The sequence below is a fragment of the Camelus dromedarius genome, chromosome 19, assembly GCF_036321535.1.
Source record: "Camelus dromedarius isolate mCamDro1 chromosome 19, mCamDro1.pat, whole genome shotgun sequence".
Lineage (NCBI taxonomy): Eukaryota > Metazoa > Chordata > Mammalia > Artiodactyla > Camelidae > Camelus > Camelus dromedarius.
Window position 1 is genome coordinate 28,474,892 of NC_087454.1, and position 10,833 is coordinate 28,485,724.

Below are 10,833 nucleotides of genomic sequence, written 5' to 3' on the forward strand. Positions count from 1 at the left end.
CTGAGATCCCTTCACGTCCCTCCCCAAACCCGTGGACTACAAATCCCGGTAGGCTTCGGGCGCTTAGCGCTGATTGCACGTGCGCACACAACTGCCCGCTGGAAGGTCCGAGCCTGGCTGTGTTTATCTCGTTGGGGACCGAGTCGTCGGTTGGCGCGCAACGGGTTCTAGGCTGCAGGCAGCGCGAGGACCCGCGGCCCCGCCCCGGCCCGGCCTGGCAGGTAGCCCCGGGTGGGTTGAGGGACTAGGAAAATTATAGGGGCTGGGGACACCCATGCCTAGAGCTGGATTCGTGGGGGAGGGGCCTGAGAGAGATGAGGTGGGGGTGGGGAGGGAGTTAGGGGGATGATGGGAAAGGAGAGTGTTAATGGGGAAAGGAGGACTCGGGGAGGATGGTGAGGAGACCGATGGGAGACACCTGGTAGCTAGAGAAAGCCCTAAAGGGAATTGGAAGGAAGACCAGGTTATGAGAACAGGGAAGCTGAGGATAACGGAAGCAAAGGGCGGGGGTGTCTGGCGTTGTGGGGGAAGGGAGGTTCGGATGACTGGAAGAAGGCAGGGATAGCGTCATATACAGGGAGGAAAATCTCTGGTCGAAAGGGGTCAATGAATATTAGCTTTCTATCCCTTAGAGGAAGAGGGCTATCGGAGTGGAGCTTGGAGTTATGGGAGAAGGGAAAAGGAGAAAATTGCAAAGCCCTCAGGAGTTCGAGAAGGGCCAGAAACGGGGACTGAAAATTGCAAGAGAATAGGAGCGTAGTTAGGTACATTAAAGGATTTGAAGAAGCTTGAGAATGCGGCAGTGATGGAGGATGGGAGAGACCCAGGGATAAGAGGAGTTCATGAGAACCTGCAGGCTTGTTTTCCGCGAGCTTGAGTTGTCCCTCCTTATGGACGAGAAGCTAAGTTTTTTTTTTCTCCACCTTTGGATGGAATTGCTTCTCTCTTCCCCTGTGAATTCTTTACTTTCATATAGCTGAAGGGAGAGTAGAAGCTATGAGGGAAGATGAAGAACTCCCATTCTTAAGCTCTTCCACCTCCTTCCTATCTGTCCCCACAAGCCCAGATCCGAGAGCTTTTGGATTGAGGACAGGAGTAATGAAGTGAGAGTGGTTTCCTGCTGGGGCTATTTCAGGTTTGGCAGAGTGGCTATTTAAAGCATGGGGTGGGGGGTTGAGGGAGGTGGGCTGGGGTCGGGGAGGGGGCTGGCAAGCCAGCCGAAAGCCAAAGCTGTGTGTCTTTCTTGCAAGGGGCCTCCTTTACTTGAGCTTTTTCTGCGCCTGAGGTTCTGCCTGGGTCTTCCCTCCGCTAGGGCTTCTTGAAGAGGGAGCAAACGATTCACCCAAAACCAGCAGGTGCTTGCCAGCGAAGGCAGTGCCAGTCGCAGGATCTGCCTAGGGACAGAGCCTCCAGATGTACCCTTTATCACTAGGTTGGCAGATTGAGAGACCATGACCTCTTATGCCTGCTGTCTTTTTCTTGTCCTGCACAAGGGCATTTTTGCTTTCCTTCCAACTGCTTCCACTGCTTTGCAGTGTGCACCCCACCCTTAGCCCCTCTGAGGAACCCAAGTGGGAGAAAAGCTGCTGGAAACAGATCGTTCTTTACCACAATAGCAGGGTTGGGCAAGTGGCAAGAGGAGAAAACCCCTCCTCCTCACTCCCGTTCTGTCAATCCCCAGTAGACACATACCTTTCTGGCTTAAGTTCCTAGTCTTGGCAGCATACCAGGCACAGCTGTCAAAGGAACTCCTCGTGCCTATGAGGGGCCCTGGGTGACCCCGAAGACAACAGCTCAGCTTGACAAGAGCCCCCTAGCTATCCATCCGTGGAGGTCCCTGCCCTGGATCAATCCCACCCTGTTGTGGATAAAGGGAGTATTCCATTCTAAAAGCCTAAAAGCTTTTTTGCTTGGAGGCACTCATGCCAGCTTTCAATAGACTGTCTGGGGCTGGCTGGGCTATTAATAGCTCTGAGTATTTTGAGATCCCTCTCCCCACCTCAAAGAGCACAGAGATTCTTAGAGAGGTGGCAGTAAGCAGAGCACAGCCAGAGAGACAAGAGAACTAACTCACCGGCCTGGGAAGGGGGCTTGGAGCTTGGGCCAGGCCAGGGACGGGGTGGCGCCTCCATGAGTGGGGTATGACCATGTTGAGCCTTGATCAGCAGCCTGAGCTGGCAGTCAGGTCAGACTGGCCCCACCCTTCCCTGTTGGAGAACACAGGGCCAGGGCTAGCTCCCTGACCTCGGCAGCTCCCCTGGGGCAAAGCCAGCCACCTGAGCTGCGGAGGGGTGGTGTGGGAGGGCCACCAGGGTGACACTTAGAGGCAAGGGCTAGTCTTGGGCAGAGTCACAGTGAGGCGGGCAAAGGCCTCGTCTGAGGAGCCCGTGGCCCTAATTTGTGTTCAGGTAGCAGAGGCAGCAGGCCGTGCCGGGGGGGCATGTTGCTGTAACCAGTGGCCCAGGGGATGTTACGGTGGACAGTGCACCTGGAGGGCGGGCCCCGCAGGGTGAACCATGCTGCAGTGGCTGTCGGGCACCGGGTATACTCCTTCGGGGGTTACTGCTCCGGTGAAGACTATGAGACGCTGCGTCAGATTGATGTGCACATTTTCAATGCAGGTAAGCTAATTTGGGGACCTTCCCTGGGTGCCCATGTCAGGGAGGGCAACGGGCAGCTGAATGAGGTTTGATGGTGATCCCTGTGGCCAAAGGGAGTGGGGGAAATGAATATCTGGTTTGGGAAAAGGTGGACAGCCTGAAGGGAGGTTCCCAGGGCTGAGCAGAACTGTGCCCACAGTGTCCTTGCGTTGGACAAAGCTGCCCCCAGTGAGACCTGCCACCCGCGGGCAGGCTCCCGTGGTACCCTACATGAGGTATGGACACTCAACTGTCCTCATCGATGACACAGTCTTCCTCTGGGGCGGGCGGAATGACACCGAAGGGGCCTGCAACGTGCTCTATGCCTTTGATGTCAGTGAGTATGGGTCTTGGAGAGGCTGTGTTCTGCCAGCTGGTGCCTTGGGGGGCTGGGAAGGGTGTGGGCTGAGGGAGCTGGGAGTAAGGCCCCCCAGAGTCTAGGAGAGAGTGTCAACTTGCTTACCAGGCCCACCCTCTCCCCTCCTTCAGATACTCACAAGTGGTCCACACCCCGAGTGTCAGGAACAGTTCCTGGGGCCCGGGATGGACATTCGGCTTGTGTCCTGGGCAAGACCATGTACATTTTCGGGGGCTACGAGCAGCTGGTAGGTCTGGGAAGAAACTACAGGTTTAGGGTGGGAATGAGAAAGTGGAAGGGGAATTGAAGGTCGTGGAATGGAAGGCTTTGGTTTGCTTGCAGGTTCTGAGTGGGGAGGGATGGAGGGCTGGAGAGTGACCACTGCCCCTCATTTATTCCTTCTTTCACTTCCTCTCTCTTCCCTCTCAGGCGGACTGCTTTTCCAATGACATTCACAAGCTGGATACCAGCACCATGACGTGGACCCTGATCTGTACAAAGGTCTGCCCTTCTTCCTCTCTTCCAGGTCCCCACCCTCAATTTAAGAAACCATAGGGAGCTCAAACAGTGAAAGCTGACCCTCTCCCCCTCCCACCCTGCTCCTGCCCAGGGCAACCCTGCACGCTGGAGGGACTTCCACTCGGCCACAATGCTGGGCAGTCACATGTATGTCTTTGGGGGCCGCGCCGACCGTTTTGGGCCATTCCATTCCAACAATGAGATTTACTGCAACCGCATCCGCGTCTTTGACACGAGGACTGAGGCCTGGCTGGACTGTCCACCCACCCCAGTGCTTCCTGAGGGGCGCCGGAGCCACTCAGCTTGTGAGTGTCTGTTCCATCCCCACCGAGTCCCCTTCCTGCCCATTGTCCCCACGCTCCTAACATTCCTCTCTCCTTCCAGTTGGCTACAATGGGGAGCTGTACATTTTTGGTGGCTATAATGCAAGGCTGAACCGGCACTTCCATGACCTCTGGAAGTTTAACCCTGGTAAAGAGCACTGCCTTTAAAGGAGGAACAGAGAGGAATTTCGGGCAAGGGGGAGAATAATCCTGAATAGGTGAGGTGCGTGGGTGGAGAGGATATCTGGAGTAGGCAGGCCTTGAACCACCATATAAATTCTTTTTAGTGTCGTTTACCTGGAAAAAGATTGAACCGAAAGGGAAGGGGCCGTGTCCCCGCCGGCGCCAGTGTTGCTGTATTGTTGGTGACAAGATTGTCCTCTTTGGGGGCACCAGGTTAGGAGGAGAGAGGGGAGGGATCCAGGAAGGGTCTCAGCCTGTGACTCACCTGGGAGACATTTGAGCGAGAGGGTCTCGTGGGTCGTCTCTGCTCCTTCCTTCATCTCTCTTTTGATCCCTACAGTCCGTCTCCTGAGGAAGGCCTGGGAGATGAATTTGACCTCATAGATCATTCTGACTTACACATCTTGGACTTTAGTAAGTACACTTACTCCCAAAGTGCTCATGTCATCAGGGTGCCTGTCTTTGGGTGGTGATATCCAGGACTGGGCTCTTTCCTCAGCTTTGACCATCTCCCTCTTCACTCCTCCTTTTAAGGCCCTAGTCTGAAGACTCTGTGCAAACTGGCTGTGATTCAGTATAACCTGGACCAGTCCTGTTTGCCCCATGACATCAGGTATAGTGACTGGTTAGAAAGGGATGGGTTGAGGTGAGTAGGCAGCACAGGCATGACCTGACTGGCTTGGTCTCACGATGGGGGAGATAGGTTTTGTTCTGCTGGAGATGTAGTGTGCTTGTGGAGAGTGAGCTGGAAGGAAATATAAAACTGTCAGCACGGTAAATTGTGTGGGGAAAAAAAAATCCAGTTTTTCAAACCAAGCTCAGAAACATCACTTCCTGAGACCTGCTTATTCAGTTTTTGTTAACGTGCTGAGAAAGTTTGATTAAATCTTAGAACCTAGTTGCAAAGTAAAGACAAGTTTCAGAGCTTCTGGATCACATCAGTTCCAGAATTAAGGGAGGTCCTTCCTAGCTACTTGCCCTTGAATTCCATTCTTAGGTCCAGATCAAGCACTAAGTTATTTTGCATATAATTGTGCCCTTCTGGGTCATTCTGTGACACTTCCCTCTCCTTGTATCAGTTCAATTTAACTCTTACTTGCTGAGGGTCTCTGTGTTCAGTATTTGGTGACAGAGTATACATGGTTGAACTGATGGATCTCGGACCAGCCCAGGATTGACACATGTGCAAGTACCTAATACCAAGTAGCCTGTAGCCTTGGTGTAAGGAGGTACTTGGTGAATCTATGTAGAGTGATAGAATTGCTAAAAAGAGAGGGACTTAATTTTAATGTGGTGGAATGGATGGAGAAGGCCTCAGGGAGGATGTGAGAGCTAAGTCAGAGCCTTAAAAGGATGGGAACTGAGAGCAAAAAGGGGCATTCCTGGTGGAGTGAGGGGGATAGGCTTTCGTTTTGGATTTGAACAGAGGAGGAAAGGTAGGTTGGGAAGTTTATTGAGATGTATACAACAGGTGGTTTTCTCCAGGTGTTGGGCACAAGAATACAAATATGTGAGCAAACAGGAAGTCCACATGAGCTTGCAGGTGGAGGAGTGGGTGGTACTGGATTTGGTGGTGGGTGGTGACTAATTGTTAAACCTAGTAGGGCTGTAAGGAAGAGGTGGCTGTGGGTGGTTGAGCTTTAGGAAGTAGAAGGGACTGGTATGTTCATAGCTTTGTTCAAGCAATTCTGGGCTTGGGGATGGAGGCTCCCCTTTCTGTCCTTTCTGCCTGTCATTGTTGGCCTTCCAGGTGGGAGCTGAATGCCATGACCACCAACAGCAATATCAGTCGCCCCATCGTCTCCTCCCATGGATAGGGGGAAGTTTCTGCCGCCTCCCTTCCTGAGCCTGCTGTTGTTTCCACTGCCCCTGCCCATCTCTCACCCGCCTGCCCCTTTGGACCCTGGACTTGGTATACCTCCACATGGAGTTGTTGGACTAGAGATGTTTTCTGTGCTGTGAACTCAGTGGGGAGCTGTAGGTGGGGAGGGCTAGGTCCCTTCCTCCTTGGGCCGAGGGCCCCTTCCCCTTGGTGCTCTGTCCCATCCACCTCCCTCCAACTGCTCCTGGGCCTCTGCTCTGCCCCATGCCAGCCATGCTCTGCTGGGAACAGAAGAAGGGAATGGGGTGAAGGGAGAAGCAAGCAGTGTCTGAGCCTCAGGAGCTTCCCCCCTACCCGTATTTCCACTCCTTCCCCCTGCTTGAGCCATGGGCATTGATTGGGAGTTGAGAGGAGTTGCAGCTGTTGGCATGAAACCTCCTTCTCCCTTACCTGGGGAGGCAAGGACCAGCAGATAATCCCACCCTTCCTTAAGCTGTTGCTGCACCCTGACGCTCTCAGCCAGCTCTGATTTTATAAAAATGAAATAAAAATCTCCAAACGTGTGATCTCTTGTGGAATATGATGGGGATGGTAGGAGTGTGCTATGGGGGCAGAGTGCTGAGGTTCTGGCTTCTCAGCCAAGAGCATTAGGCAACTAGACATCACCACGGCTGGACGTAGTCTCTCATCGTAGTCTCTCATCGGCGCGGACAGTGCCATGCGACGGAAAGGTGGCGACTTTACCTCGAGTGGGCGCTCTCTTAGGCCCAGAACCCAGGGGCAGCCCGTCTGACCCCGCCCGGCGGCTCAGCAGTGGGCAGGTTCTGCTCTGCTGTCCTGTGCCGCGTGGACTCGGCCTCCCATAGGCACCGGAAGGGGCGGGGCGAGGGCCGCCGGAGCGGAAGTAGCGCCATTCGTCTTCGCCGCGCCGCACGAAAGGATGCCGAGAGCGAGCTCTCGCGACTGGGCGGCTGCCGAGTCTCCTGGTGGGGCCCAGGATGACTGGGAGGACTCCAAGGGCCTGGAGCCCGAAGACTTGCGGAAGGGTGAGGGCACGGCGCTGGGCTGAGGGGTAGCGCGGGCGCTGGGGGCGGGGAGAGGATCCAGACGGGGGTGCCCGCCCCGCGCCCAGTAACTCAGAGTCTGGTGTGGGCTCGGACCCTGCGGACGCCGTCACCGTGAGACTGCTAAATTCTATGACAGACGCAAACACTGGAGCGCCCCCCAACGCACTGGAAAGTGGGGAGTGAGAGAGGATGCTTCCTGGATTAGGACATCCTGAACAGTTTCTTAAAGGAAGGATGAGGGTTTTGCGCAGGGAGAAAACAGATGTTCAAAACCACAGGCAGGAAAGGGCATGGGTGATTGGGAAATGGTTAGTAGGTCAGGAGTCAACAAACTTCAGAGACACTGTTGAGCATCTGTTGTATGCAGGTACAGTTCTAGATGCTTAAGAGAGAATAGTGAATAAAGCAACCCAAAAAAGTTCTCATGAAGCTTACCTTTTAGGGGTTAAAAAAAAAAAGAAACCAAGCAAGTTGGTATATGAAAAGACAATAAAGCACAGAATGACATACTTTAAATGGTGAATTATATGGTATATGAGTTGTAGCCCAGTTTTTCAAAAAAATGATAAGAGCTTTGAAGAGAAAGCAGAGGCAGGGTTGCAATTTTTAAGTAATCACAGAAGGCCTCTCTGAGTGGGGGACATTTGAGAAATACTTTGAAGGAGGTGAGAGAGCAAGTAATAAATACATCTGGAGGAAGTGTTCCCAAGCAGAGGCAAAATTAAGTGCAAAGGAACTGAGATGGGAACATACCTCCCTGCTTAGGAACTGCTAGGATGCCAGTCGACTGGAAAGGAGTAGGAAGATTAGAGACAATATGGGGTTTTGGTCACGTGGGGGTTTCAGGCTGTTACAAAGCCTATAGCTTTTATTTTGAGCAAGATAGAAGCCATTGGGGAATTTTGAGTTCTGATCTGAAGGATATGTATGTGGAAATGAGGTGGGAGTGCTAAGATCGGATTTGCATTTTCAATGCCTCTCTCTGGGGAGCATAGCTTCAAGAGGATTGAGGCTGGAAGTTGAGAGAGCAGTTAGGAGGCTAGAGCACTGATAAAAGTGAGAGGTGTTGAGAGTGTTCTGAACCAGAATAATGACAGTGGTACCTGAGCAAGGGAGACAGGAGCCCTTGTGGGGAAGCCTGCGAAGGAATAATTTAAGAGAAGATGAAAGGGAAGAGGGTATAGCTCAGTGGTAGAGCACACACTTAGCATGCATGAAGTCATGGGCTCAATCCTCAAGTAACCCCATTAAATTCATCATCATCATCATCATCATCATCATCATCATACCTAATTACCCCTCCTCCCCCCAAAAGAGAGAAGATGAAAAAGAAGAAACTGGCTTGGTCCACCTCCAGCCTTACATATACACCTTAGCAAGGTGAGGCCCCAGGTAACTGGAACAGATGGGGAGTTAGGTGTCAGTGTCGCACCATTACAACTTGTGCTGCCTGGGACCTGCAGTGATGGGCCTTAAGGTTAGGATGTTGGAAAGGATCAGTGACCTAAGGAGTAAGGATGGGGTGATGTCTTTGCAGCAGTGGAAGGTGCTGAGCTGAGCATCTTGTGGTCCCCCCACCCCACTTCCACAGGCACATCTAACATGTCATTTGAGGAGCTGTTGGAATTGCAGAGCCAAATGGGGACTAAGACATTCAAACAATTGGTAACTGGAAACAGCACTAAGAAGCAAGGTTCTAGACCACCTGTCCAAAAAGCGTGTGTTGCAGATAAGCACAGGTGAGGAGCAAGGCCTGTCACAGTTGTTGGAGGATACCTGGGACCTTGAGTAATTGTCTGCTGTTCTGGATGGCAGGTGGGAGGCCTTTGACCTGTCCTTTGATTTCTCTGTAGGCCTCTGGAAATGTCAGCCAAGGTCCGGGTGTCATTTTTGCGTCAAGTTGTCCCCATCAGTAAGAAGGTGAGGAGGAGGCAGTAAGCACTTTCTAAGTGAAAGGACACCGAACAATTCTTTTATATTCTCTGTTCTCTCCAAAGGTAGCCCGGGACCCCCGCTTTGACGATCTGTCAGGGGAATATAATCCTGAGGTGTTTGATAAAACATATAAATTTCTAAATGACATCCGAGCCAGAGAGAAAGAGGTGTGTACCATGGGACTGGTTTGTGGGGACTCCAAGGGGTGGAAAACTAGAGCACAGGTTAGGGAGTCTGGCAGAAGGGAGTAGGGTGCATCAGTTCACTAGCTGATGTCATCATTGGCAGGTTACTTAACCAATTTCTGCTTCAGTTTCCTAATCATAAAAAGAGATAATAATTCTTGTCTCATAGGGTCATTGAGTTAACATACGTGAATCTCTTAGAATAACGCTTGGCACAAAGTTTTAGCTACCATTTACAGAATGCTAACCATCATATTCACCTTCCAATGTGGAGCTTGTGAAAAAGCAGTTGAAGAAGCGCCGTTCAGGGGAGGAGCATGAGAAACTGCAGCAGTTGCTTCAGCGAATGGTGAGTAGGTGAGAATTACCCAAGGAGGGGGAAGTAGGGAGAGCAGGTAGAAGTGGAAGGTGATTCACGGTCCCTCCTATTCACCTGTCCCCCCAATCTCATCTTTGCTCATCAGGAGCAGCAAGAAATGGCGCAGCAGGAACGGAAGCAGCAGCAGGAGCTGCGCCTGGCACTGAAGCAGGAACGGCGGGCTCAGGCCCAGCAGGGCCATCGGCCATACTTCCTGAAGAAATGTGAGTAGGGCACAGCTATGACCGACTAGTTACAGGGATGGGGGTTGGGTGGCCATAGTGGCAGGATGCTGTATTGGGGGCCTATGAGCTCCCTAAGGGAGGCATGAAGGCTGGATCCCATGGTAAGCTGAAGGGAAGTAGAAATAGTAGGGCAGGGTTGTGTGTAACCATTCTTGTATCCCTAATTAGACTATGGGCAGGAAGTGTCACTCGTATCTCTGTTTCACCCCCACATTTGTTAGGTTGGGCACAGAGAAGAAACTCATATTGAGAAAGAGTAGAATCATAGGAGTCACCTTGCTTCCACACACCGGTGAACTCCGGATATGTCATATATTCGAGCAAAGTGGTTAAGAATTACGGGCCTGGGGAAAGGGAAAGGGGGCTTTCTTTGCTTACCAGCTTTCTTTCTTCCTGTGCTCCAGCTGAGCAGCGCCAGTTGGTCCTCGCTGAAAAGTTCAAGGAGCTGAAACGCAGCAAGAAGTTAGAGAGCTTTTTGAGTCGAAAGAGGCGCCGAAATGCAGGCAAGGACAGAAGACATCTCCCTTTGAGCAAAGAGTAATAAGGAACTGTCTTCAACTCTGCCACTACCCCAGTGAGAAATGCATCTGTGGGGACACCTTTGGGCTTGCCCTGTTCTGGTTCTTTCCCAAGGGCGAGGATCACATCTGCCTTGGAACTAGATTGGCTCGGAGATGACTAGAGGGCTTTCGGACTGCCCCAGGACTGACAGGAGGAGCAGGTCAGCCCTCTGCCATGCCACACTCGCCCTGCTTGGATCTGCTTCATAATATTCTAGTGTCCTTCTCCCATCCGTGCCTTAAAATAATGATTGTGGTGTAGAAAGAGAAGGACCAGTGAGTGATCTTGAGGCCAGTTGAAGGCCATAGAGTCTGTCAGTGACTCCCAGGGCTGGGACTGGGAGCCAGTTCATAAACACTCTTATTACTCATCTTTTTATTTCCTTTTGTGAGTGGCATAGAACTATTTTTTCAGGGACATATGAGGTGGGCAATAAACCTAAGGTTCCTACAGAGTGGGAAGTCAGATCAGAGACCCATCCTACTTAAATCCAACAGCTGAAACAGTCATTCAGAGAGGGAACCAATCCCACAACTCACCTCCTTAGCTTTGATTTTGGATTCAAGGGGTGGTAGGATGTGGGACAAAGAGCTTCCCCAATAACTTGTAAACACAGCTGGCTCTCAGTAGTTGATTTT

At 51.9% G+C, this 10,833-nt stretch overlaps 1 protein-coding gene across 5 annotated transcripts; it reads left to right on the forward strand.

Annotated features, from left to right (window-relative positions):
• The first annotated feature begins 65 nt into the window (after nt 1-65).
• Nucleotides 66-10,565, forward strand: LOC105088613 (kelch domain-containing protein 3). 5 transcript variants are annotated; one of them, XM_031434669.2, is made up of 15 exons: nt 66-221; nt 2,409-2,621; nt 2,800-2,976; nt 3,129-3,244; nt 3,427-3,498; nt 3,608-3,821; nt 3,901-3,987; nt 4,127-4,235; nt 4,363-4,436; nt 8,503-8,650; nt 8,765-8,831; nt 8,909-9,013; nt 9,306-9,380; nt 9,496-9,613; nt 10,039-10,565. In XM_031434669.2, exons 2-15 carry the CDS (start codon nt 2,468-2,470, stop codon nt 10,173-10,175), a joined length of 1,653 nt encoding a protein of 550 aa, XP_031290529.1. In that variant the 5' UTR covers nt 66-221; nt 2,409-2,467; the 3' UTR covers nt 10,176-10,565. The 5 variants fall into 5 exon arrangements, with proteins under 5 accessions (XP_031290529.1, XP_010977796.1, XP_031290527.1 ...); XM_010979494.3 differs by lacking the exons at nt 8,503-8,650; nt 8,765-8,831; nt 8,909-9,013; ... (1 more) ...; nt 9,496-9,613; nt 10,039-10,565 and adding exons at nt 4,557-4,635; nt 5,773-6,407 and having other exon boundaries at nt 67-221; XM_031434667.2 differs by lacking the exons at nt 8,503-8,650; nt 8,765-8,831; nt 8,909-9,013; ... (1 more) ...; nt 9,496-9,613; nt 10,039-10,565 and adding exons at nt 4,557-4,635; nt 5,773-6,407 and having other exon boundaries at nt 75-231.
• Nucleotides 10,566-10,833: the final 268 nt, after the last annotated feature.

Bases quoted from the DNA above. Each gene is read 5' to 3' on its own strand.
- LOC105088613 (XM_031434669.2), top strand. From the start codon at position 2,468: ATGTTACGGTGGACAGTGCACCTGGAGGGCGGGCCCCGCAGGGTGAAC. The intron at 9,014-9,305 runs GTGTGTACCATG...TCCAATGTGGAG, and splicing joins TCCGAGCCAGAGAGAAAGAG to CTTGTGAAAAAGCAGTTGAA. The intron at 9,381-9,495 runs GTGAGTAGGTGA...TTTGCTCATCAG, and splicing joins AGCAGTTGCTTCAGCGAATG to GAGCAGCAAGAAATGGCGCA.